The 25,123-nt window shown below is 42.1% G+C and overlaps 3 protein-coding genes and 1 long non-coding RNA gene across 4 annotated transcripts; 1 reads left to right on the forward strand and 3 right to left on the reverse strand.

The window, feature by feature from the left end:
- Positions 1 to 6,501: 6,501 nt before the first annotated feature.
- On the reverse strand, positions 6,502 to 9,373 carry LOC121602214 (uncharacterized protein K02A2.6-like). The gene is made up of 2 exons (XM_041930966.1): positions 9,235 to 9,373; positions 6,502 to 8,285 (listed from the first exon to the last, which is right to left on the reverse strand). The coding sequence occupies exon 2, from the start codon at positions 8,283 to 8,285 to the stop codon at positions 6,546 to 6,548; it is 1,740 nt and encodes a 579-aa protein (XP_041786900.1). The 5' UTR covers positions 9,235 to 9,373; the 3' UTR covers positions 6,502 to 6,545.
- A 1,770-nt stretch (positions 9,374 to 11,143) lies between these two features.
- On the reverse strand, positions 11,144 to 13,306 carry LOC121602217 (uncharacterized protein K02A2.6-like). The gene is made up of 2 exons (XM_041930967.1): positions 11,744 to 13,306; positions 11,144 to 11,671 (listed from the first exon to the last, which is right to left on the reverse strand). The coding sequence occupies exons 1-2, from the start codon at positions 13,238 to 13,240 to the stop codon at positions 11,420 to 11,422; spliced, it is 1,749 nt and encodes a 582-aa protein (XP_041786901.1). The 5' UTR covers positions 13,241 to 13,306; the 3' UTR covers positions 11,144 to 11,419.
- Positions 13,267 to 17,205, reverse strand: LOC121602218 (uncharacterized protein K02A2.6-like). The gene is made up of 3 exons (XM_041930968.1): positions 16,914 to 17,205; positions 16,668 to 16,841; positions 13,267 to 13,461 (listed from the first exon to the last, which is right to left on the reverse strand). The coding sequence occupies exons 1-3, from the start codon at positions 17,013 to 17,015 to the stop codon at positions 13,267 to 13,269; spliced, it is 471 nt and encodes a 156-aa protein (XP_041786902.1). The 5' UTR covers positions 17,016 to 17,205.
- A 1,357-nt stretch (positions 17,206 to 18,562) lies between these two features.
- LOC121602219 lies at positions 18,563 to 19,097 on the forward strand. The gene is made up of 3 exons (XR_006006335.1): positions 18,563 to 18,627; positions 18,693 to 18,783; positions 18,870 to 19,097. It is a non-coding gene; the product is annotated as an uncharacterized LOC121602219 (long non-coding RNA).
- Positions 19,098 to 25,123: the final 6,026 nt, after the last annotated feature.

Here is a 25,123-nt window from a genome sequence, read left to right on the forward strand (position 1 = left end):
TTAGCAGACGAGAGAGCGCCAGACGCTCGAGGGACACCGTCGGGAACACAAGGGCTGATCGTGTAATAAAGTATTGTGTATTGTTTATTACGTGTTCGGTGTAAATATAAATTGTATACTCTCGGCCATCCGAACACAACAGTGGCGACGAGGAAAACAAAATAGACTTTTGGGAGTTTTTCGAGTAAAGTTTACATGTTATGCGTGTGTCAGTCATTGCTATAACTCTCGTGCTAGCGTCGCGCGTGTGTATGTGCGTCGCGTGATCGTACCGTGTCTCGGGTCGTATTTAATTTGTTTTATCGGGTGTTCTGTGCGTACTGCAACAATGCCTTCGTTACGGAAGCGGAGAAGAATGAACAGCCCAGGAGATCAGCCCCCATCGGAAGAGCAGCGTCGAGCATCGCAAAATTGGTACAGCGTTCCCGGTGCAGCAAGTATGCCGCAGCAGCCGCAGCAGCCATCATTAGTAGCAGTGCCACCAAATCTACAAAGTGCAATGCCCTCAGCATACCAGAATCCAGCGCCATCGCAGAATTTTGTTGAAGGGTCATCGCACCAAGCAGCGTCATCGCACCAAGCAGCGTCATCGCACCAAGCAACGTCATTGCACCAAGCAGCGTCATCGCACCAAGCAGCGTCATCGCACCAAGCAACGTCATCGCACCAAGCAGCGTCATCGGAGCAAATGATGCAACTGATCATTTTAATGCAGAAACAGATAAGCCAACTCACATTAATGCAAAATAATTCGGCAATTGCCAAGCCCCCAGAAAATGTATTAACTTCCGCACCTTTTGCAGAGCAAATACTCGATTCTTTATCGCACCACATAAAGGAGTTCCACTACGAGGAGGAAGCAAAAATGACCTTTGCTTCGTGGTTTGCTCGATATGAGGATTTGTTTGAACGAGATGCTTCAAGGTTGGATGATAGCGCAAAAGTGCGGCTCCTCATAAGAAAACTGGGCGCAGCAGAATATGAAAGATATACCAATTTCATATTGCCAAAGAGTTGTCGTGATTTTTCGTTCAGCGAAACGATAAAAAAGCTGTCATCGTTATTCGGAGTGAAAGAGTCATTGTTGCATAGGCGTTATAAATGCTTGAACCTAATGAAACGACGTAGCGAAGATTATCTGGCATATTCTTGTCGTGTGAATCGATCCTGTGTAGATTTTGAAATTGGAAAATTAACTGAGGAACAATTCAAGTGTCTGATATACGTATGCGGACTGCGGGACGAAGAAGACGTCGAGATTCGAACACGTCTACTTGGAAAGATCGACGACCGAAACGACACAACACTGGAAAGTTTAACAGCAGACTGCCAGCGTATTTTGAACTTAAAAAAAGACAGTGCTATGATCGAGAAAGCAGCAACCGAACAAGTTTTCGCTGTGCAAAAGAAAACTGACGAACCAAAGTTTTCTGAGCGCCAAAATTTCCAGAGCAGAAAGCACGAATATAAGCGTCCTCAAACCCTACCTGGAAGAAATTGCTGGCTTTGTGGAAAAAATCATTGGGCGCGTGATTGTCCTTTTAAGTCGAATGTGTGTCGTGTCTGTAAGAAAAAGGGTCATAGAGACGGTTACTGTCCAAAACCGAAACGTTATTCAGATAGTCCAACATACAGAAACAAGTTTTCATCACGAGTGGTTTCGGTGAATACAACGAATGTTCAGCAAAGGCGAAAATATATCAATATTTTTATAAATAATGTAAGCACTCGATTGCAGTTCGACACAGGATCTGATATAACGATCATTAATCGAAACGTATGGCAACGTCTTGGAAAGCCTGAACTAAAACGAACAGTTAGCGCAAGAACAGCATCAGGAAGCGGACTCTTTCTGTTAGGAGAGTTTGAAGCGAATGTTACCATCGGAAGCGTAACTCATGTGGCTTCTTTAAGAGTAGCACAGGCAGACATACTATTGCTCGGAACAGACTTAATAGACCTGTTCGCACTTGGTTCTACCCCCATGGATGCTTTTTGTAGGCATATCTCATCTGAGGATTACTCTAAGACGGTTGAGCGGAGATTTCAAGAGGTCTTCAACGGCATGGGTCTGTGCACAAAGGCTAGTGTAAAACTGCAGCTGAAGGAAAACGTTCGTCCAGTATTTTGCCCAAAGCGACCGGTAGCTTATGCAGTACAGGAGTTAGTCGACAAGGAACTCGATCGACTAGAGCAGATGAGCATAATATCTCCAACGGATTACTCTGAATGGGCAGCACCTATCGTCGTCGTCCGCAAGGCAAACGGCAGCATTCGGCTTTGCGGGGACTACTCAACTGGACTAAATGACGCGTTGCAGCAACATGAGTATCCTTTACCATTACCTGAAGATATCTTCGCTAGACTATCGCAATGCAAAATATTTAGCAAAATTGATCTATCCGATGCTTTCTTACAGGTAGAAATCGACCCTGCCTACCGATCTTTACTCACCATCAATACGCATCGAGGTTTATTCACCTACAATAGATTGCCGCCTGGTATTAAGATTGCTCCAGCAGCGTTCCAGCAGCTTATCGACACAATGCTGGCTGGTGTAAAAGGAGTGTCATGTTACATGGACGACATCATTGTCGGAGGAGCCACTGAACAAGAGCATGAAGCAAATTTAATGGCAGTTTTGAAAAGAATTCAAGAGTATGGATTCAGCATTCGATCGGAAAAATGCGCTTTTAAGGTTCAGCAACTAAGATATTTGGGTTACATCATCGACACCCACGGATTGCGCCCCGATCCAGCGAAGATCGATGTCATAAAAAGGCTTCCAGAACCAACAGATGTGAGCGGCGTCCGATCCTTTCTAGGAGCCATAAATTATTATGCCAGATTTGTCCCAAACATGAGAGAGTTGCGATATCCACTGGATAACTTATTGAAGACAAATGCACAGTTTCGATGGACCGCCGATTGTAAAAGAGCGTTTGAAAGATTTAAATCCTTGCTATCATCGAACTTGTTGTTAACGCATTATGATCCAAGGCATAAAATATAGTATCGGCAGATGCATCATCAATAGGTATTGGTGCCACTATTAGCCACATGTTTCCCAATGGTACCATACGTGTGGTTCAACACGCCTCTAGAGCACTTACAAAAACGGAAGAAGGATATAGCCAAATAGATCGTGAAGGACTGGCAATCATCTTCGCGGTAACGAAATTCCACAAGATGATATTTGGAAGGCGTTTCCAGCTTCAGACAGATCATCGTCTACTACTGCGGATCTTTGGGTCGAAAAAAGGGATCCCAGTCTACACTGCCAACCGCTTGCAGCGTTTTGCGCTCACGCTATTGTCATACGATTTCGGCATTGAATATGTACGCACCGAATCATTCGGAAATGCCGATGTACTCTCCAGGCTAATTAACAAGCATGATAAACCGGATGAGGATTGTGTAATCGCTTCTGTTGCACTAGAGATGGATGTAAAGTCTATTGCAACAAGCGCTTTAGTTACGTTTCCCTTGAGTTTTAGAGAGGTCGCTCGAGAAACGAATCGTGATCCTATAGCAAGGAAGTTGCATTACTACATAAAAAACGGGTGGCCACGTAACATTGCCCTTGGCGCAGATTCATCTCGTTATCACAGCAGGAAGGAAGACTATTCAACGGTGGAAGGATGTATTTTGGTCGGAGAGAGAGTGTCAAGCAATGTCTGTCCCAGCTTCATCGAGGACATCCTGGTATCCAGCGCATGAAGGCGATTGCGCGTAGCTATGTGTTTTGGCCGTCGTTAAATGAAGACATCATCGATCTCGTCAGTAATTGCCATTCATGTGCTCTGGCAGCAAAATCTCCTGCTCATGCTGATCCTTTGCCGTGGCCGAAGACAACAACGCCATGGGAGCGTGTCCATGTGGACTACGCGGGCCCAATAGAGGGAGACTATTTTTTGGTAGTAGTCGATGCGCATACTAAGTGGCCAGAGATCATCCGGACGGCTAGTATCACAGCCCGCATAACCGTTAGCATCTTGAGAGGGTTGTTCGCGCGTTTCGGTATGCCCACGACACTGGTGAGCGACAATGGCACACAATTCACCAGCGGTGAGTTTCAGAGTTCTGTTTGAGTAATGGTGTGCATCACATTACGTCTGCCCCGTTTCATCCGCAATCAAACGGGCAGGCAGAAAGATTCGTAGATACGTTTAAGCGCTCGTTAACCAAGATAAGAGTAGGAGGAGCACCGCTGCAGGAAGCACTGGACCTATTCCTACAGACATATCGAACCACGCCAAACCCTCAGTTAGAGCAAAACAAACACCTGCTGAAGTTATGTTTGGACGACCTATACGAACGTGTTTTGATTTACTCCGTCCCCCAAGGAAAATTCAACATGATTTTAGAGAAGGGAATGAAAGATCGTTCGAGCGTGATGACCTTGTCTATGCTAAGGCGTATAGTAGGAACAATTGGCATTGGGTTCCAGGAAGAGTGATTCGGAAACGTGGAAATGTTACCTACGAGGTACTGACTGGTCATCGCAGCGTCATTAGACACATTAATCAACTGAAAAGGCGTGGACCATTAAACAGCCAGGGTCCCATGACGGAACGTTTCAATCCATTACCGTTGGATGTATTATTGGATTCCTGGAGCATACCCGTTACACCATCAGTGCTCCCAGATGTTTATCCAACACATCTTGCACCGCCAGTGGCGACTCCAACTGAGCCGCCATCTCTTCCCCCACATCGATCCATTCCTCAGCATCAACGTTCACCACGTCGCTCTTCTCGGTCTAGAAGAGCTCCACGTCGGTTCGATCCGTACCTACGCTATTAAAAAGGGGGAGATGTTGTGGTCACGAAGTGGAAGGCTCCCTACATTCGGCGTTAAGGACGTATGCAGCCACTGAGTGACTGATGAGCGGTTAGCAGACGAGAGAGCGCCAGACGCTCGTGGGACACCGTCGGGAACACAAGGGCTGATCGTGTAATAAAGTATTGTGTATTGTTTATTACGTGTTCGGTGTAAATATAAATTGTATACTCTCGGCCATCCGAACACAACAGTATTCATGAGTTTAATACCATTCGCCTCACTAAACTCCTTCCATTCCGTATATTCTTTGCTAAGTTGTGGCGCGTTGTCAGCTTTCAGTGCAATTGGAATGCCGTACCGACTAAACATTGTTGAAAGTTCTTTTATAACATCGCTGGTAGTTGTGGTTTCCATTTCACACACTTGCATGAATCGGCTGTAGCAATCGATTACTACTAGGAGATGTTGTCCTTCTGGGAGAGGACCGAGAAAATCTAAGGCAATTGTGTGCCAAGGAGAAACAGATAATTTATTTCGTTGTAAGGGTTCCGGAGGTGCTGCTGCCTCTACAAGTGTACAGCCTCGGCAATTCTTAACAAATTGTTCCACCTGTCCATCCATCTTTGGCCACCAAACATGAGATCTTAGATGATTTTTCATCATAGTGATGCCTGGGTGTCCCTCATGGCCCGTTTTCAGCACATTATCCCTTAAAGCTAATGGTACGACAATTCGATCTCCTCTAAGAAGAACTCCTCCTAGTTCACATAATTCATTGTCAATCACACGGTACTCGATAGGTAGCTCTTGTGTTTTTCCCGTGTTCAATAACGTTAATACTTCTTGAATTTCTACGTCTTGTCTACTTTCTGTTTCTATATCACGCCAGTTCAACGCTGAAGAATTTGCCGCATGAGTAGCCACTTCTCTTACGAATATTTCTTCTGATGCATCGAATGGTATCGCATTTTGTACTGGAAGCCGAGGTAATGCATCAGCTACATTATCTTTCCCTGACATAAACACGATCCTATAGTCGAATGCTTGTAAACGCAATACCCATCTTTCTATGCGCGCACACGGTTTTGATCTTTTCGAGAAGAGATAGTTTAATGCCTTACAATCCGTGAATATGTCAAATTCTTTACCTAGTAAATAATATTGGAAACGTTCAACACCCCAAATAATACCTAGTGCTTCCTTTTCAGTCTGGCAGTAACGATGTTCTGTGTCCGTTAATGCTTTGGAAGCGAAGCTGATAACACGATGTTTGTCACTATTATCGAACTGAATAAGGATAGCGCCCAATCCATGCGGACTAGCGTCGGTCATTATGGCAGTTCGGTCCTCGACTTTATAAAATCCCAAGTTATCAATATTCCCCATTGCTTTCTTTATGGCATTGAATGCTTTTGCGTGTTCTTCTGTCCATCCAAATCTGGTGTCCTTATGTAGCAATCACCGTAAGGGTTCATCGAGGGTGGCTAGCATCGGTACGAACTTATTCATGTAATTTGCCAACCCAAGAAAACTACGAACTTCTGTTTCACATCGCGGTTCACGGAACGATAGAATAGTTCCAATTTTGTTTCTTGATGGCATAATTCCCTCTTGATTAAGACTGTGTCCTAAAAATTCTATATCCGATACTCGCAATTGGCATTTCTCCCAGTTCAATTCTATTCCACGGTTTTTAATCGACTAAGAACCTGCATATGATAGAAAAGACCCATTTATTCAATAGATTTGTTACATTCAATTCAATTCAAACATTCCATTACCTTATTCAACCTTTTATCATGCTCCTGCAAATTTTGACCTTCAATTAGCACGTCATCGAGATACCAAATTGTTCCTTCGCAACCAGATAGAGTCTCATCCATCGCCTTTTGAAATAACTCTGGAGCAGTCACCAAACCGAACGGCAGCCGCTTGAAACGGTACAACCCTCGTCGGGTTATGAAAGTTGTCACGTCTCGCGAATCCTCAAGACACAAACGAGGCTCTCCGTTTGACTTTCCCACTACGACCAATGGCGAAACCCTTGTCGTCGGGCCTGTCTTTATCTCGATTATATCCCTTTTTAACAATCCATCTAACTTCCGATCTACTGACTCCTCCAAAGGTATCGGAATTCGTCGCATTGACTGATAGACCGGGATGATCTGTGGATTCATCTTGATTTTTGCTGTTATGCCCTTCATTTTTGGAAACGGATCTACTTGCACTCTGTTTATGTCTAGCCCGACTTTCAAAATACCTAGTTGCTTAGCCGTCTTGTCACCCAGTAAGCAACGTTGTCCTTTTTCTACCACAAAAAACTCCGCTTGAATGCGTTGGCCCCCTACAGCAACCTCCGCAACAAAAGTGCCTAATATTGTGAGTGGTTTTTTGCTTCCGTATGCCCTCAAGATCTTTGAACTTCGTTTCGTTGATGAAACTACCGCTATGTTCCGATTTTTTAATTCCTCCCACATTTCACTAGGAATTAAATTGGCATCAGCGCCTGAATCGACCATCATTTCAAGAGAAACTCCTCCAAGCATACAAGATATTACGTTTGACTCATTCCCTGAATAGAATGCATAATACACTTTCGAACTATGTGTTTCCTCCTCAGTTTTCGGTTGTTTTGCCTCTGATGATTCGTCAATTGCTCTTATTTGACGTTTAGTCGGACCCTTCTCCATAAACTTTCGGCACATTTGTTCAAAATGACCAAGTTTCTTACAATTTCTACATTCCTTCCCGCGAGCAGGGCAATTGAAAGATGCCGCAAAGTGTCCTACACGTCCGCAATTGAAACAAGCCTTTTCATTACGCCTGTTTTCAACTTGTCTGGATCCCTTATATTCCGCTCTGGGATTTCCTTTTCTTCCGCCGTGCTCGATTTTAAACACTTTTTCAGATGATGGTCCAGCTGCCATTTCAGCTGTTTGATTATCTATGCTCTCTTGCGCAACTCCCATGTCTTCGATTTCCGAAAACTTCAAATTTTTCTGCAAAATTTTCCGTCGGACTTCATTGGAAGAACATCCTTGAACTACTGCATCTGTTAAGTATATGTCCCGCAGTGTTGAAGCTACTTCTTTACTGTACTTGTCAAATCCACACTGAGATGCCTGTTGTTTTAAACGAATCAAATATTCCGCAAAACGTTCACCTGGTTTTTGTTTCATCATTCGCAGGTTGCGTCTCTCCGTTGTAGCTTGATACTGCGGTCCGAAAAACTCATCCAGTTTTTCAACTGCCTGGTCATACCAGCGCGGTTCCAACATAACCAAAGACACATGATCATGATCTTTTAAATTTTTAAACACTCTCGGTAGTGCCGGTCCTCCGAGATGTAGTAGTTTTGCTTTTTTCTCCGTTTGGTCCGTTACGTTGTACGCTGCAAAGTAGCATTCCAACGCTTCCTTCCAAATTTTCCATTCTGTTGCGAGTTTAGCAGTTTCGATTTTATCGCACAGCAACATTGGTACTGGTCGCATTTCTTGCATCTACAAGAACAAAAACAAACAAAAACACAAAACTAAATAAATCTTGTGTTCATCAACCAGAAACTTAGTTACTGGTGTCCAGATCAGTCTTAACATCAACTGTTAAATCAATCTGCAACCACAAATATCTTTCCTCTTCTCGAGTGCTACCAACTCGAATCATTCTATAACCCACATATTCCTAAGATTCTATCCATCGTCTCTGTATTTCCTGAGAAAACTTCCCGAACATTCCCGAAATTACCGTAGCATGGAGAAATTTACTATCAATTTCTAATACTGGGAATAGCCATTTTTTTTTTTAGCTCCTTGCGCCTGTAATAAACATGGAGAATTCTTTTACAATTCTCGCACCTATGCTGGAGAAATGCATTCATTTCTGCCAACCTCCTTTTTTTCATGGAGAATTCTCTTACAATTCACGCATTTTTCTTGAGAAATCCATTGATTTCCGCCAACCTCCGTTTTCAAACCATGGAGAATTCTCTTACTATTCTCGCTCTTGTCCTGGAGAAATCCAATGATTTCCGCCAACCTCCTTTGCACAAACATGGAGAATTTTGAACCAATTCTCGCACTACTTGTGGAGAAATCCATTGATTTCCGCCAACCTCCTTTGAGCAACCCTGGAGAATTCTAATTCAATTCTCGCACATTTCCTGGAAAACTATTAGTTTTCGCCACTTCATGTTGGTAAAAATGACGCTTTACCTAATGATGCTGCTCATTTTAACTTTTCACAATAGAATAATCCATATTATTCCAACCTTTCCACGATGGGTTCGATGACATTTTGTGTGTTAGCGAAAACGACGCTTCGCATAACCACACTTTTTTTCCCGCTTATTGTTCCAAACTTGTCCATTACGGTTACAGCTTCATTATACACTATTTCACGTATAAAACTCTTAACTTTATTCACTTTAGGAGAAAATTATATATTCCTCACCTTTTTTCCTTGTTTTCTGCGTTAAATTCCAAAATCCTCGTCGCCAGATTGTAGTAGCGTGTCCGCTGCTGTCGGTCGTCGTACATGAATCATCTTGTCAGTCGTGTCTTCGTGCGTCTCGTCTGTGTGTGTGTCTCGGGGTTCGACAACCCAAATAACAATTCCATAAGGTCAATGTAACGCCAAAGGTGTATATATAAAGTAATATGCTACAATCCCCCCTTTTTATAATATTTATTTGTGTATAATCATAATGTGGAAATTCCATATTGCCCTTTATTTGTCCTTTAGGTGTAACATTTATAACGGTAAATGTATCATAGTGAAAAAAGCTAATATGATATGTAGTCACGATGTCTTACTGGAGGTTGGACCACCCGTTTGGATGAACCAGGCTCTGATAGCGTCTTAGGCGAATTGTTACTCGGACCAAGGATGTTATCTGCAGATGAATCTGTCCGCAATAATCCGCTTGAAGAAGCTTCATTTATCTTTTTGAGATGTGCGGAGCTTCTCCTGTATTCTTTCCCTGTTTCCTTTGATTTAATAATTGTGTCTGTACCTATGTTATGACGGACGATAAATTCTTCGGTACTGAACTCCGTATCTAGTTTGTTCGTTTTCCGTATTCTTTTAGCCAAAACTTCATCCCCTTCTTCGATCGAGCTTTCTTGCGCACCCCGTCGCTTATCAGCATATTGTTTCCCTTTCTCTTTTATCAACGTGTCTCTATCTCTTACTTCCGGGTCCTCCTGAAAAGATGACAATAACGGTAATTTGCCCTTGATCCGTCGAACAAACATGATTTCTCCCGGAGATTTTCCCGTAGTCGGATGCTTGGTTGAATGATATGTTAGTAGGTACTGATATAGTTCCCGACGCCAGTCTCGTCCAAGTTCTTGGGATATACGCAACCGTTTTAGAATTGATCGATTTTGACGTTCGACCTCTCCGTTCGATTGAGGACAATAGGGAATGGTATTCATGAGTTTAATACCATTCGCCTCACTAAACTCCTTCCATTCCGTATATTCTTTGCTAAGTTGTGGCGCGTTGTCAGCTTTCAGTGCAATTGGAATGCCGTACCGACTAAACATTGTTGAAAGTTCTTTTATAACATCGCTGGTAGTTGTGGTTTCCATTTCACACACTTGCATGAATCGGCTGTAGCAATCGATTACTACTAGGAGATGTTGTCCTTCTGGGAGAGGACCGAGAAAATCTAAGGCAATTGTGTGCCAAGGAGAAACAGATAATTTATTTCGTTGTAAGGGTTCCGGAGGTGCTGCTGCCTCTACAAGTGTACAGCCTCGGCAATTCTTAACAAATTGTTCCACCTGTCCATCCATCTTTGGCCACCAAACATGAGATCTTAGATGATTTTTCATCATAGTGATGCCTGGGTGTCCCTCATGGCCTGTTTTCAGCACATTATCCCTTAAAGCTAATGGTACGACAATTCGATCTCCTCTAAGAAGAACTCCTCCTAGTTCACATAATTCATTGTCAATCACACGGTACTCGATAGGTAGCTCTTGTGTTTTTCCCGTGTTCAATAACGTTAATACTTCTTGAATTTCTACGTCTTGTCTACTTTCTGTTTCTATATCACGCCAGTTCAACGCTGAAGAATTTGCCGCATGAGTAGCCACTTCTCTTACGAATATTTCTTCTGATGCATCGAATGGTATCGCATTTTGTACTGGAAGCCGAGGTAATGCATCAGCTACATTATCTTTCCCTGACATAAACACGATCCTATAGTCGAATGCTTGTAAACGCAATACCCATCTTTCTATGCGCGCACACGGTTTTGATCTTTTCGAGAATAGATAGTTTAATGCCTTACAATCCGTGAATATGTCAAATTCTTTACCTAGTAAATAATATTGGAAACGTTCAACACCCAAATAATACCTAGTGCTTCCTTTTCAGTCTGGCAGTAACGATGTTCTGTGTCCGTTAATGCTTTGGAAGCGAAGCTGATAACACGATGTTTGTCACTATTATCGAACTGAATAAGGATAGCGCCCAATCCATGCGGACTAGCGTCGGTCATTATGGCAGTTCGGTCCTCGACTTTATAAAATCCCAAGTTATCAATATTCCCCATTGCTTTCTTTATGGCATTGAATGCTTTTGCGTGTTCTTCTGTCCATCCAAATCTGGTGTCCTTATGTAGCAATCACCGTAAGGGTTCATCGAGGGTGGCTAGCATCGGTACGAACTTATTCATGTAATTTGCCAACCCAAGAAAACTACGAACTTCTGTTTCACATCGCGGTTCACGGAACGATAGAATAGTTCCAATTTTGTTTCTTGATGGCATAATTCCCTCTTGATTAAGACTGTGTCCTAAAAATTCTATATCCGATACTCGCAATTGGCATTTCTCCCAGTTCAATTCTATTCCACGGTTTTTTAATCGACTAAGAACCTGCATATGATAGAAAAGACCCATTTATTCAATAGATTTGTTACATTCAATTCAATTCAAACATTCCATTACCTTATTCAACCTTTTATCATGCTCCTGCAAATTTTGACCTTCAATTAGCACGTCATCGAGATACCAAATTGTTCCTTCGCAACCAGATAGAGTCTCATCCATCGCCTTTTGAAATAACTCTGGAGCAGTCACCAAACCGAACGGCAGCCGCTTGAAACGGTACAACCCTCGTCGGGTTATGAAAGTTGTCACGTCTCGCGAATCCTCAAGACACAAACGAGGCTCTCCGTTTGACTTTCCCACTACGACCAATGGCGAAACCCATGTCGTCGGGCCTGTCTTTATCTCGATTATATCCCTTTTTAACAATCCATCTAACTTCCGATCTACTGACTCCTCCAAAGGTATCGGAATTCGTCGCATTGGCTGATAGACCGGGATGATCTGTGGATTCATCTTGATTTTTGCTGTTATGCCCTTCATTTTTGGAAACGGATCTACTTGCACTCTGTTTATGTCTAGCCCGACTTTCAAAATACCTAGTTGCTTAGCCGTCTTGTCACCCAGTAAGCAACGTTGTCCTTTTTCTACCACAAAAAACTCCGCTTGAATGCGTTGGCCCCCTACAGCAACCTCCGCAACAAAAGTGCCTAATATTGTGAGTGGTTTTTTGCTTCCGTATGCCCTCAAGATCTTCGAACTTCGTTTCGTTGATGAAACTACCGCTATGTTCCGATTTTTTAATTCCTCCCACATTTCACTAGGAATTAAATTGGCATCAGCGCCTGAATCGACCATCATTTCAAGAGAAACTCCTCCAAGCATACAAGATATTACGTTTGACTCATTCCCTGAATAGAATGCATAATACACTTTCGAACTATGTGTTTCCTCCTCAGTTTTCGGTTGTTTTGCCTCTGATGATTCGTCAATTGCTCTTATTTGACGTTTAGTCGGACCCTTCTCCATAAACTTTCGGCACATTTGTTCAAAATGACCAAGTTTCTTACAATTTCTACATTCCTTCCCGCGAGCAGGGCAATTGAAAGATGCCGCAAAGTGTCCTACACGTCCGCAATTGAAACAAGCCTTTTCATTACGCCTGTTTTCAACTTGTCTGGATCCCTTATATTCCGCTCTGGGATTTCCTTTTCTTCCGCCGTGCTCGATTTTAAACACTTTTTCAGATGATGGTCCAGCTGCCATTTCAGCTGTTTGATTATCTATGCTCTCTTGCGCAACTCCCATGTCTTCGATTTCCGAAAACTTCAAATTTTTCTGCAAAATTTTCCGTCGGACTTCATTGGAAGAACATCCTTGAACTACTGCATCTGTTAAGTATATGTCCCGCAGTGTTGAAGCTACTTCTTTACTGTACTTGTCAAATCCACACTGAGATGCCTGTTGTTTTAAACGAATCAAATATTCCGCAAAACGTTCACCTGGTTTTTGTTTCATCATTCGCAGGTTGCGTCTCTCCGTTGTAGCTTGATACTGCGGTCCGAAAAACTCATCCAGTTTTTCAACTGCCTGGTCATACCAGCGCGGTTCCAACATAACCAAAGACACATGATCATGATCTTTTAAATTTTTAAACACTCTCGGTAGTGCCGGTCCTCCGAGATGTAGTAGTTTGCTTTTTTCTCCGTTTGGTCCGTTACGTTGTACGCTGCAAAGTAGCATTCCAACGCTTCCTTCCAAATTTTCCATTCTGTTGCGAGTTTAGCAGTTTCGATTTTATCGCACAGCAACATTGGTACTGGTCGCATTTCTTGCATCTACAAGAACAAAAACAAATAAAAACACAAAACTAAATAAATCTTGTGTTCATCAACCAGAAACTTAGTTACTGGTGTCCAGATCAGTCTTAACATCAACTGTTAAATCAATCTGCAACCACAAATATCTTTCCTCTTCTCGAGTGCTACCAACTCGAATCATTCTATAACCCACATATTCCTAAGATTCTATCCATCGTCTCTGTATTTCCTGAGAAAACTTCCCGAACATTCCCGAAATTACCGTAGCATGGAGAAATTTACTATCAATTTCTAACACTGGGAATAGCCATTTTTTTTTTAGCTCCTTGCGCCTGTAATAAACATGGAGAATTCTTTTACAATTCTCGCACCTATGCTGGAGAAATGCATTCATTTCTGCCAACCTCCTTTTTTTCATGGAGAATTCTCTTACAATTCACGCATTTTTCTGGAGAAATCCATTGATTTCCGCCAACCTCCGTTTTCAAACCATGGAGAATTCTCTTACAATTCTCGCTCTTGTCCTGGAGAAATCCAATGATTTCCGCCAACCTCCTTTGCACAAACATGGAGAATTTTGAACCAATTCTCGCACTACTTGTGGAGAAATCCATTGATTTCCGCCAACCTCCTTTGAGCAACCCTGGAGAATTCTAATTCAATTCTCGCACATTTCCTGGAAAACTATTAGTTTTCGCCACTTCATGTTGGTAAAAATGACGCTTTACCTAATGATGCTGCTCATTTTAACTTTTCACAATAGAATAATCCATATTATTCCAACCTTTCCACGATGGGTTCGATGACATTTTGTGTGTTAGCGAAAACGACGCTTCGCATAACCACACTTTTTTTCCCGCTTATTGTTCCAAACTTGTCCATTACGGTTACAGCTTCATTATACACTATTTCACGTATAAAACTCTTAACTTTATTCACTTTAGGAGAAAATATATATTCCTCACCTTTTTCCTTGTTTTCTGCGTTAAATTCCAAAATCCTCGTCGCCAGATTGTAGTAGCGTGTCCGCTGCTGTCGGTCGTCGTACATGAATCATCTTGTCAGTCGTGTCTTCGTGCGTCTCGTCTGTGTGTGTGTCTCGGGGTTCGACAACCCAATAACAATTCCATAAGGTCAATGTAACGCCAAAGGTGTATATATAAAGTAATATGCTACAATCCCCCCCTTTTTATAAATATTTATTTGTGTATAATCATAATGTGGAAATTCCATATTGCCCTTTATTTGTCCTTTAGGTGTAACATTTATAACGGTAAATGTATCATAGTGAAAAAAGCTAATATGATATGTAGTCACGATGTCTTACTGGAGGTTGGACCACCCGTTTGGATGAACCAGGCTCTGATAGCGTCTTAGGCGAATTGTTACTCGGACCAAGGATGTTATCTGCAGATGAATCTGTCCACAATAATCCGCTTGAAGAAGCTTCATTTATCTTTTTGAGATGTGCGGAGCTTCTCCTGTATTCTTTCCCTGTTTCCTTTGATTTAATAATTGTGTCTGTACCTATGTTATGACGGACGATAAATTCTTCGGTACTGAACTCCGTATCTAGTTTGTTCGTTTTCCGTATTCTTTTAGCCAAAACTTCATCCCCTTCTTCGATCGAGCTTTCTTGCGCACCCCGTCGCTTATCAGCATATTGTTTCCCTTTCTCTTTTATCAACGTGTCTCTATCTCTTACTTCCGGGTCCTCCTGAAAAGATGACAATAACGGTAATTTGCCCTTGATCCGTCGAACAAACATGATTTCTCCCGGAGATTTTCCCGTAGTCGGATGCTTGGTTGAATGGTATGTTAGTAGGTACTGATATAGTTCCCGACGCCAGTCTCGTCCAAGTTCTTGGGATATACGCAACCGTTTTAGAATTGATCGATTTTGACGTTCGACCTCTCCGTTCGATTGAGGACAATAGGGAATGGTATTCATGAGTTTAATACCATTCGCCTCACTAAACTCCTTCCATTCCGTATATTCTTTGCTAAGTTGTGGCGCGTTGTCAGCTTTCAGTGCAATTGGAATGCCGTACCGACTAAACATTGTTGAAAGTTCTTTTATAACATCGCTGGTAGTTGTGGTTTCCATTTCACACACTTGCATGAATCGGCTGTAGCAATCGATTACTACTAGGAGATGTTGTCCTTCTGGGAGAGGACCGAGAAAATCTAAGGCAATTGTGTGCCAAGGAGAAACAGATAATTTATTTCGTTGTAAGGGTTCCGGAGGTGCTGCTGCCTCTACAAGTGTACAGCCTCGGCAATTCTTAACAAATTGTTCCACCTGTCCATCCATCTTTGGCCACCAAACATGAGATCTTAGATGATTTTTCATCATAGTGATGCCTGGGTGTCCCTCATGGCCCGTTTTCAGCACATTATCCCTTAAAGCTAATGGTACGACAATTCGATCTCCTCTAAGAAGAACTCCTCCTAGTTCACATAATTCATTGTCAATCACACGGTACTCGATAGGTAGCTCTTGTGTTTTTCCCGTGTTCAATAACGTTAATACTTCTTGAATTTCTACGTCTTGTCTACTTTCTGTTTCTATATCACGCCAGTTCAACGCTGAAGAATTTGCCGCATGAGTAGCCACTTCTCTTACGAATATTTCTTCTGATGGATCGAATGGTATCGCATTTTGTACTGGAAGCCGAGGTAATGCATCAGCTACATTATCTTTCCCTGACATAAACACGATCCTATAGTCGAATGCTTGTAAACGCAATACCCATCTTTCTATGCGCGCACACGGTTTTGATCTTTTCGAGAAGAGATAGTTTAATGCCTTACAATCCGTGAATATGTCAAATTCTTTACCTAGTAAATAATATTGGAAACGTTCAACACCCCAATAATACCTAGTGCTTCCTTTTCAGTCTGGCAGTAACGATGTTCTGTGTCCGTTAATGCTTTGGAAGCGAAGCTGATAACACGATGTTGTCACTATTATCGAACTGAATAAGGATAGCGCCCATCCATGCGGACTAGCGTCGGTCATTATGGCAGTTCGGTCCTCGACTTTATAAAATCCCAAGTTATCAATATTCCCCATTGCTTTCTTATGGCATTGAATGCTTTTGCGTGTTCTTCTGTCCATCCAAATCTGGTGTCCTTATGTAGCAATCACCGTAAGGGTTCATCGAGGGTGGCTAGCATCGGTACGAACTTATTCATGTAATTTGCCAACCCAAGAAAACTACGAACTTCTGTTTCACATCGCGGTTCACGGAACGATAGAATAGTTCCAATTTGTTTCTTGATGGCATAATTCCCTCTTGATTAAGACTGTGTCCTAAAAATTCTATATCCGATACTCGCAATTGGCATTTCTCCCAGTTCAATTCTATTCCACGGTTTTTTAATCGACTAAGAACCTGCATATGATAGAAAAGACCCATTTATTCAATAGATTTGTTACATTCAATTCAATTCAAACATTCCATTACCTTATTCAACCTTTTATCATGCTCCTGCAAATTTTGACCTTCAATTAGCACGTCATCGAGATACCAAATTGTTCCTTCGCAACCAGATAGAGTCTCATCCATCGCCTTTTGAAATAACTCTGGAGCAGTCACCAAACCGAACGGCAGCCGCTTGAAACGGTACAACCCTCGTCGGGTTATGAAAGTTGTCACGTCTCGCGAATCCTCAAGACACAAACGAGGCTCTCCGTTTGACTTTCCCACTACGACCAATGGCGAAACCCTTGTCGTCGGGCCTGTCTTTATCTCGATTATATCCCTTTTAACAATCCATCTAACTTCCGATCTACTGACTCCTCCAAAGGTATCGGAATTCGTCGCATTGCTGATAGACCGGGATGATCTGTGGATTCATCTTGATTTTTGCTGTTATTGCCCTTCATTTTTGGAAACGGATCTACTTGCACTCTGTTTATGTCTAGCCCGACTTTCAAATACCTAGTTGCTTAGCCGTCTTGTCACCCAGTAAGCAACGTTGTCCTTTTTCTACCACAAAAACTCCGCTTGAATGCGTTGGCCCCTACAGCAACCTCCGCAACAAAAGTGCCTAATATTGGAGTGGTTTTTTGCTTCCGTATGCCCTCAAGATCTTCGAACTTCGTTTCGTTGATGAAACTACCGCTATGTTCCGATTTTTTAATTCCTCCCACATTTCACTAGGAATTAAATTGGCATCAGCGCTGAATCGACCATCATTTCAAGAGAGAAACTCCTCCAAGCATACAAGATATTACGTTTCACTCATTCCCTGAATAGAATGCATAATACACTTTCGAACTATGTGTTTCCTCCTCAGTTTTCGGTTGTTTTGCCTCTGATGATTCGTCAATTGCTCTTATTTGACGTTTAGTCGGACCCTTCTCCATAAACTTTCGCACATTTGTTCAAAATGACCAAGTTTCTTACAATTTCTACATTCCTTCCCGCGAGCAGGGCAATTGAAAGATGCCGCAAAGTGTCCGCAATTGAAACAAGCCTTTCATTACGCCTGTTTTCAACTGTCTGGACCTTATATTCCGCTCTGGGATTTCCTTTCTTCCGCCGTGCTCGATTTTAAACACTTTTTCAGATGATGGTCCAGCTGCCATTTCAGCTGTTTGATTATCTATGCTCTCTTGCGCAACTCCCATGTCTTCGATTTCCGAAAACTTCAAATTTTTCTGCAAAATTTTCCGTCGGACTTCATTGGAAGAACATCCTTGAACTACTGCATCGTTAAGTATTGTCCCGCAGTGTTGAAGCTACTTCTTTACTGTACTTGTCAAATCCACACTGACCCAACCAGCAAAACCGAAGCTATTGGAAAACTTTCCTGTGTGCCAAAGCGAGAGAGCATGTCTTCTTTCTCTAGATTTTGGACGGCACAACGCCGATCGTGTGGCCTATGAACGAAAAACGGGAGAAGGGGAAACCGATATCCTTCGAGTGACACACACGCATGCATCTGCATGCGTATTCCGCTGAACCGAGACTACACATCTCTCTCGATCTCCCATGATTTTCTGCTATCGCGCTCATCCGGGTGTTAGGCATCCTCAGTCTGTCCAGAACTTTCACTGTGGAAGGAGTGTTGGAGTGATGTGTGATTCTTGTGCCCCGTACTTTGCTCGTTTACGTTTTGTGCCGTGTTCCTTCTCTTCAAATATGGAATGATTTATCCTTGTAAATTTCTAAGGTAAGTTTCTTATCTCGTGTGTGCTTCAATGGATACATTCAACTAACGCTTCGTCGTCTAAAAAGTTACAGTGCACGCGCATGTTAATCGACGGTTGCCAACATCCCGCAAAACGATCGACAGAAGGAAAACGGTGTCCGGTTTTAAAATATAAAGGTAAGCGTTTCTATAATCCTATGTGCAAAATATTGTTAGTTTGTTATAAAAAACATGGATTAATTATTGGTTAATTTCATCAACAGATTTCATTACAGCTCTTTCGTAGAAGAGCGCACTTCAAGGACGCCTAGGATACGGCTAAACATGCGCAGCACCAGTCCGTGACGTCATTTCCAGACAGGCGCCGGCTGAACACGCGCAGCACCAGTCGAGGATATCCTAGCGCAGAGGGTAGAAGGAAGAACGAGAGGAAGGGTAATAGAAAGCAACCGCAGCATTTGGAAGGGGTGAAGCATCCTGCCGTATACAGAGTGTGGTGTGCCAAACGCATGTGGAAAGAGTAACACCAATAAATAGCATGCGAAAGTGTGCATAAAGCAAAAAGAAAAAGCGTCACTACTACAACCAGCAATCCGAAAATATAAGGGGAGGGATAAATACAAATGTATGCGTAAGCAGGACCAGCAACCAAGCATTTGAATGTGTGGCGTCGGTTGTGCCGTGCTGAAAGTTTTTACTTTAGCTGCTGCTAGTGTAAAAACTTAAGGAAAGCTTAAAGTAAAAATTTTTACACGGGGCGCCTTCGGAAATTGTTGGCTGGGGAGATGCCTGTTGTTTTAAACGAATCAAATATTCCGCAAAACGTTCACCTGGTTTTTGTTTCATCATTCGCAGGTTGCGTCTCTCCGTTGTAGCTTGATACTGCGGTCCGAAAACTCATCCAGTTTTTCAACTGCCTGCTCATACCAGCGCGGTTCCAACATAACCAAAGACACAATGATCATGATCTTTTAAATTTTTTAAACACTCTCGGTAGTGCCGGTCCTCCGAGATGTAGTAGTTTTGCTTTTTTCTCGTTTGGTCCGTTACGTTGTACGCTGCAAAGTAGCATTCCAACGCTTCCTTCCAAATTTTCCATTCTGTTGCGAGTTTAGCAGTTTCGATTTTATCGCACAGCAACATTGGTACTGGTCGCATTTCTTGCATCTACAAGAACAAAAACAAATAAAAACACAAAACTAAATAAATCTTGTGTTCATCAACCAGAAACTTAGTTACTGGTGTCCAGATCAGTCTTAACATCAACTGTTAAATCAATCTGCAAACACAAAAATCTTTCCTCTTCTCGAGTGCTACCAACTCGAATCATTCTAACCCACATATTCCTAAGATTCTATCCATCGTCTCTGTATTTCCTGAGAAAACTTCCGAACATTCCCGAAATTACCGTAGCATGGAGAAATTTACTATCAATTTCTAACACTGGGAATAGCCATTTTTTTTTAGCTCCTTGCGCCTGTAATAAAACATGGAGAATTCTTTTACAATTCTCGCACCTATGCTGGAGAAATGCATTCATTTCTGCCAACCTCCTTTTTCATGGAGAATTCTCTACATTTCACGCATTTTTCTGGGAAATCCATTGATTTCCGCCAACCTCCGTTTTCAAACCATGGAGAATTCTCTTACAATTCTCGCTCTTGTCCTGGAGAAATCCAATGATTTCCGCCAACCTCCTTTGCACAAACATGGAGAATTTTGAACCAATTCTCGCACTACTTGTGGAGAAATCCATTGATTTCCGCCAACCTCCTTTGAGCAAACCCTGGAGAATTCTAATTCAATTCTCGCACATTTCCTGGAAAACTATTAGTTTTCGCCACTTCATGTTGGTAAAAATGACGCTTTACCTATGATGCTGCTCATTTTAACTTTTCACAATAGAATAATCCATATTATTCCAACCTTTCCACGATGGGTTCGATGACATTTTGTGGTGTTAGCGAAAAACGACGCTTCGCATAACCACACTTTTTTCCCGCTTATTGTTCCAAACTTGTCCATTACGGTTACAGCTTCATTATACACTATTTCACGTATAAAACTCTTAACTTTATTCACTTTAGGAGAAAATATATATTCCTCACCTTTTTTCCTTGTTTTCTGCGTTAAATTCCAAAATCCTCGTCGCCAGATTGTAGTAGCGTGTCCGCTGCTGTCGGTCGTCGTACATGAATCATCTTGTCAGTCGTGTCTTCGTGCGTCTCGTCTGTGTGTGTGTCTCGGGGTTCGACACACCCCAATTAACAATTCCATAAGGTCAATGTAACGCCAAAGGTGTATATATAAAGTAATATGCTACAATCCCCCCCTTTTTATAAATATTTATTTGTGTATAATCATAATGTGGAAATCCATATTGCCCTTTATTTGTCCTTTAGGTGTAACATTTATAACGGTAAATGTATCATAGTGAAAAAAGCTAATATGATATGTAGTCACGATGTCTTACTGGAGGTTGGACCACCCGTTGGATGAACCAGGCTCTGATAGCGTCTTAGGCGAATGTTACTCGGACCAAGGATGTTATCTGCAGATGAATCTGTCCGCAATAATCCCTTGAAGAAGCTTCATTTATCTTTTTGAGATGTGCGGAGCTTCTCCTGTATTCTTTCCCTGTTTCCTTTGATTTAATAATTGTGTCTGTACCTATGTTCCCAAGCGCCACAGATTAAGCTTAAACGACTGGAAAATTTAATATCCATATAAAAAAATGAAAACTCCACAGCTTCATTGGTTTGATCAATAGATGGCGTATTACAACTCATCATTATATTGCTATCCTTTCTGTTCAAATTGTTTCGACAAGTTTCATCTTATCATGACCTATATAGCCTTCTAACTTTCTGAGCAAAAATCTATATGAATGGTCGTGTGGTCAGATACGTGGGTATCAACACCAACGACCATTACTCAAATCTCACTTGCTTCAGTGCTGGTGGTTTCGTTGGAGTTTAGTATTTAAACAATCGTATCGCCGTTCTAGTTCTAGCGATGCATAACTTCAATGCGAAACATACAACAGTACAGAGGAAATGAGAAAGCTCTCCTCCAAGCGAGGAAGCTCAAGGTTGGGTATCCCACAAACAGATGGCGCCACCAGTTTTTTGCTATTTTTAGAATGCATGAGTCGTTTGCCGTCTGCTAAACGAAGTCTTTCTATATTCCGTTTAGGTAGAGAATTTGAGGCGTTTAGAAGGCGTTTAGTGGACGTTTAGTGGATTTGTGGCACTTGGGTTATGACGGACGATAAATTCTTCGGTACTGAACTCCGTATCTAGTTTGTTCGTTTTCCGTATTCTTTTAGCCAAAACTTCATCCCTTCTTCGATCGAGCTTTCTTGCGCACCCCGTCGCTTATAGCATATTGTTTCCCTTTCTCTTTTATCAACGTGTCTCTATCTCTTACTTCCGGGTCCTCCTGAAAAGATGACAATAACGGTAATTTGCCCTTGATCCGTCGAACAAACATGATTTCTCCCGGAGATTTTCCCGTAGTCGGATGCTTGTTGAATGGTATGTTAGTAGGTACTGATATAGTTCCCGACGCCAGTCTCGTCTTCCAAGTCTTGGGTATACGCAACCGTTTTAGAATTGATCAATTTGGACGTTCGACCTCTCCGTTCGATTGAGGACAATAGGGAATGGTATTCATGAGTTTAATACCATTCGCCTCACTAAACTCCTTCCATTCCGTATATTCTTTGCTAAGTTGTGGCGCGTTGTCAGCTTTCAGTGCAATTGGAATGCCGTACCGACTAAACATTGTTGAAAGTTCTTTTATAACATCGCTGGTAGTTGTGGTTTCCATTTCACACACTTGCATGAATCGGCTGTAGCAATCGATTACTACTAGGAGATGTTGTCCTTCTGGGAGAGGACCGAGAAAATCTAAGGCAATTGTGTGCCAAGGAGAAACAGATAATTTATTTCGTTGTAAGGGTTCGGAGGTGCTGCTGCCTCTACAAGTGTACAGCCTCGGCAATTCTTAACAAATTGTTCCACCTGTCCATCCATCTTTGGCCACCAAACATGAGATTTTAGATGATTTTTCATCATAGTGATGCCTGGGTGTCCCTCATGGCCCGTTTTCAGCACATTATCCCTTAAAGCTAATGGTACGACAATTCGATCTCCTCTAAGAAGAACTCCTCCTAGTTCACATAATTCATTGTCAATCACACGGTACTCGATAGGTAGCTCTTGTGTTTTTCCCGTGTTCAATAACGTTAATACTTCTTGAATTTCTACGTCTTGTCTACTTTCTGTTTCTATATCACGCCAGTTCAACGCTGAAGAATTTGCCGCATGAGTAGCCACTTCTCTTACGAATATTTCTTCTGATGGATCGAATGGTATCGCATTTTGTACTGGAAGCCGAGGTAATGCATCAGCTACATTATCTTTCCCTGACATAAACACGATCCTATAGTCGAATGCTTGTAAACGCAATACCCATCTTTCTATGCGCGCACACGGTTTTGATCTTTTCGAGAAGAGATAGTTTAATGCCTTACAATCCGTGAATATGTCAAATTCTTTACCTAGTAAATAATATTGGAAACGTTCAACACCCCAAATAATACCTAGTGCTTCCTTTTCAGTCTGGCAGTAACGATGTTCTGTGTCCGTTAATGCTTTGGAAGCGAAGCTGATAACACGATGTTTGTCACTATTATCGAACTGAATAAGGATAGCGCCCAATCCATGCGGACTAGCGTCGGTCATTATGGCAGTTCGGTCCTCGACTTTATAAAATCCAAGTTATCATATTCCCCATTGCTTCTTTATGGCATTGAATGCTTTTGCGTGTTCTTCTGTCCATCCAAATCTGGTGCCTTATGTAGCAATCACCGTAAGGGTTCATCGAGGGTGGCTAGCATCGGTACGAACTTATTCATGTAATTTGCCAACCCAAGAAAACTACGAACTTCTGTTTCACATCGCGGTTCACGGAACGATAGAATAGTTCCAATTTGTTTCTTGATGGCATAATTCCCTCTTGATTAAGACTGTGTCCTAAAAATTCTATATCCGATACTCGCAATTGGCATTTCTCCCAGTTCAATTCTATTCCACGTTTTTTAATCGACTAAGAACCTGCATATGATAGAAAAGACCCATTTATTCAATAGATTGTTACATTCAATTCAATTCAAACATTCCATTACCTTATTCAACCTTTTATCATGCTCCTGCAAATTTTGACCTTCAATTAGCACGTCATCGAGATACCAAATGTTCCTTCGCAACCAGATAGAGTCTCATCCATCGCCTTTTGAAATAACTCTGGAGCAGTCACCAAACCGAACGGCAGCCGCTTGAAACGGTACAACCTCGTCGGGTTATGAAAGTTGTCACGTCTCGCGAATCCTCAAGACACAAACGAGGCTCTCCGTTTGACTTTCCCACTACGACCAATGGCGAAACCCTTGTCGTCGGGCCTGTCTTTATCTCGATTATATCCCTTTTTAACAATCCATCTAACTTCCGATCTACTGACTCCTCCAAAGGTATCGGAATTCGTCGCATTGGCTGATAGACCGGGATGATCTGTGGATTCATCTTGATTTTTGCTGTTATGCCCTTCATTTTTGGAAACGGATCTACTTGCACTCTGTTTATGTCTAGCCCGACTTTCAAAATACCTAGTTGCTTAGCCGTCTTGTCACCCAGTAAGCAACGTTGTCCTTTTTCTACCACAAAAAACTCCGCTTGAATGCGTTGGCCCCTACAGCAACCTCCGCAACAAAAGTGCCTAATATTGTGAGTGGTTTTTTGCTTCCGTATGCCCTCAAGATCTTTGAACTTCGTTTCGTTGATGAAACTACCGCTATGTTCCGATTTTTTAATTCCTCCCACATTTCACTAGGAATTAAATTGGCATCAGCGCCTGAATCGACCATCATTTCAAGAGAAACTCCTCCAAGCATACAAGATATTACTTTGACTCATTCCCTGAATAGAATGCATAATACACTTTCGAACTATGTGTTTCCTCCTCAGTTTTCGGTTGTTTTGCCTCTGATGATTCGTCAATTGCTCTTATTTGACGTTTAGTCGGACCCTTCTCCATAAACTTTCGGCACATTTGTTCAAAATGACCAAGTTTCTTACAATTTCTACATTCCTTCCCGCGAGCAGGGCAATTGAAAGATGCCGCAAAGTGTCCTACACGTCCGCAATTGAAACAAGCCTTTTCATTACGCCTGTTTTCAACTTGTCTGGATCCCTTATATTCCGCTCTGGGATTTCCTTTTCTTCCGCCGTGCTCGATTTTAAACACTTTTTCAGATGATGGTCCAGCTGCCATTTCAGCTGTTTGATTATCTATGCTCTCTTGCGCAACTCCATGTCTTCGATTTCCGAAAACTTCAAATTTTTCTGCAAAATTTTCCGTCGGACTTCATTGGAAGAACATCCTTGAACTACTGCATCTGTTAAGTATATGTCCCGCAGTGTTGAAGCTACTTCTTTACTGTACTTGTCAAATCCAC

This window comes from Anopheles merus, unplaced genomic scaffold (assembly GCF_017562075.2).
Source record: "Anopheles merus strain MAF unplaced genomic scaffold, AmerM5.1 LNR4000362, whole genome shotgun sequence".
Lineage (NCBI taxonomy): Eukaryota > Metazoa > Arthropoda > Insecta > Diptera > Culicidae > Anopheles > Anopheles merus.

Excerpts from the sequence above, each read along its gene's own strand:
- LOC121602218 (XM_041930968.1), bottom strand. The coding sequence starts at position 17,015 with ATGGATGAGACTCTATCTGGTTGCGAAGGAACAATTTGGTATCTCGAT. Across the intron at positions 16,842-16,913 it reads ATGATAAAAGGTTGAATAAG|GTTCTTAGTCGATTAAAAAA; the intron begins GTAATGGAATGT and ends TATCATATGCAG. Across the intron at positions 13,462-16,667 it reads GCGATGTGAAACAGAAGTTC|ATGCAAGAAATGCGACCAGT; the intron begins GTAGTTTTCTTG and ends TTGTTCTTGTAG.
- LOC121602214 (XM_041930966.1), bottom strand. The coding sequence starts at position 8,285 with ATGCAAGAAATGCGACCAGTACCAATGTTGCTGTGCGATAAAATCGAA.
- LOC121602217 (XM_041930967.1), bottom strand. The coding sequence starts at position 13,240 with ATGTTGGAACCGCGCTGGTATGACCAGGCAGTTGAAAAACTGGATGAG. Across the intron at positions 11,672-11,743 it reads ATGATAAAAGGTTGAATAAG|GTTCTTAGTCGATTAAAAAA; the intron begins GTAATGGAATGT and ends TATCATATGCAG.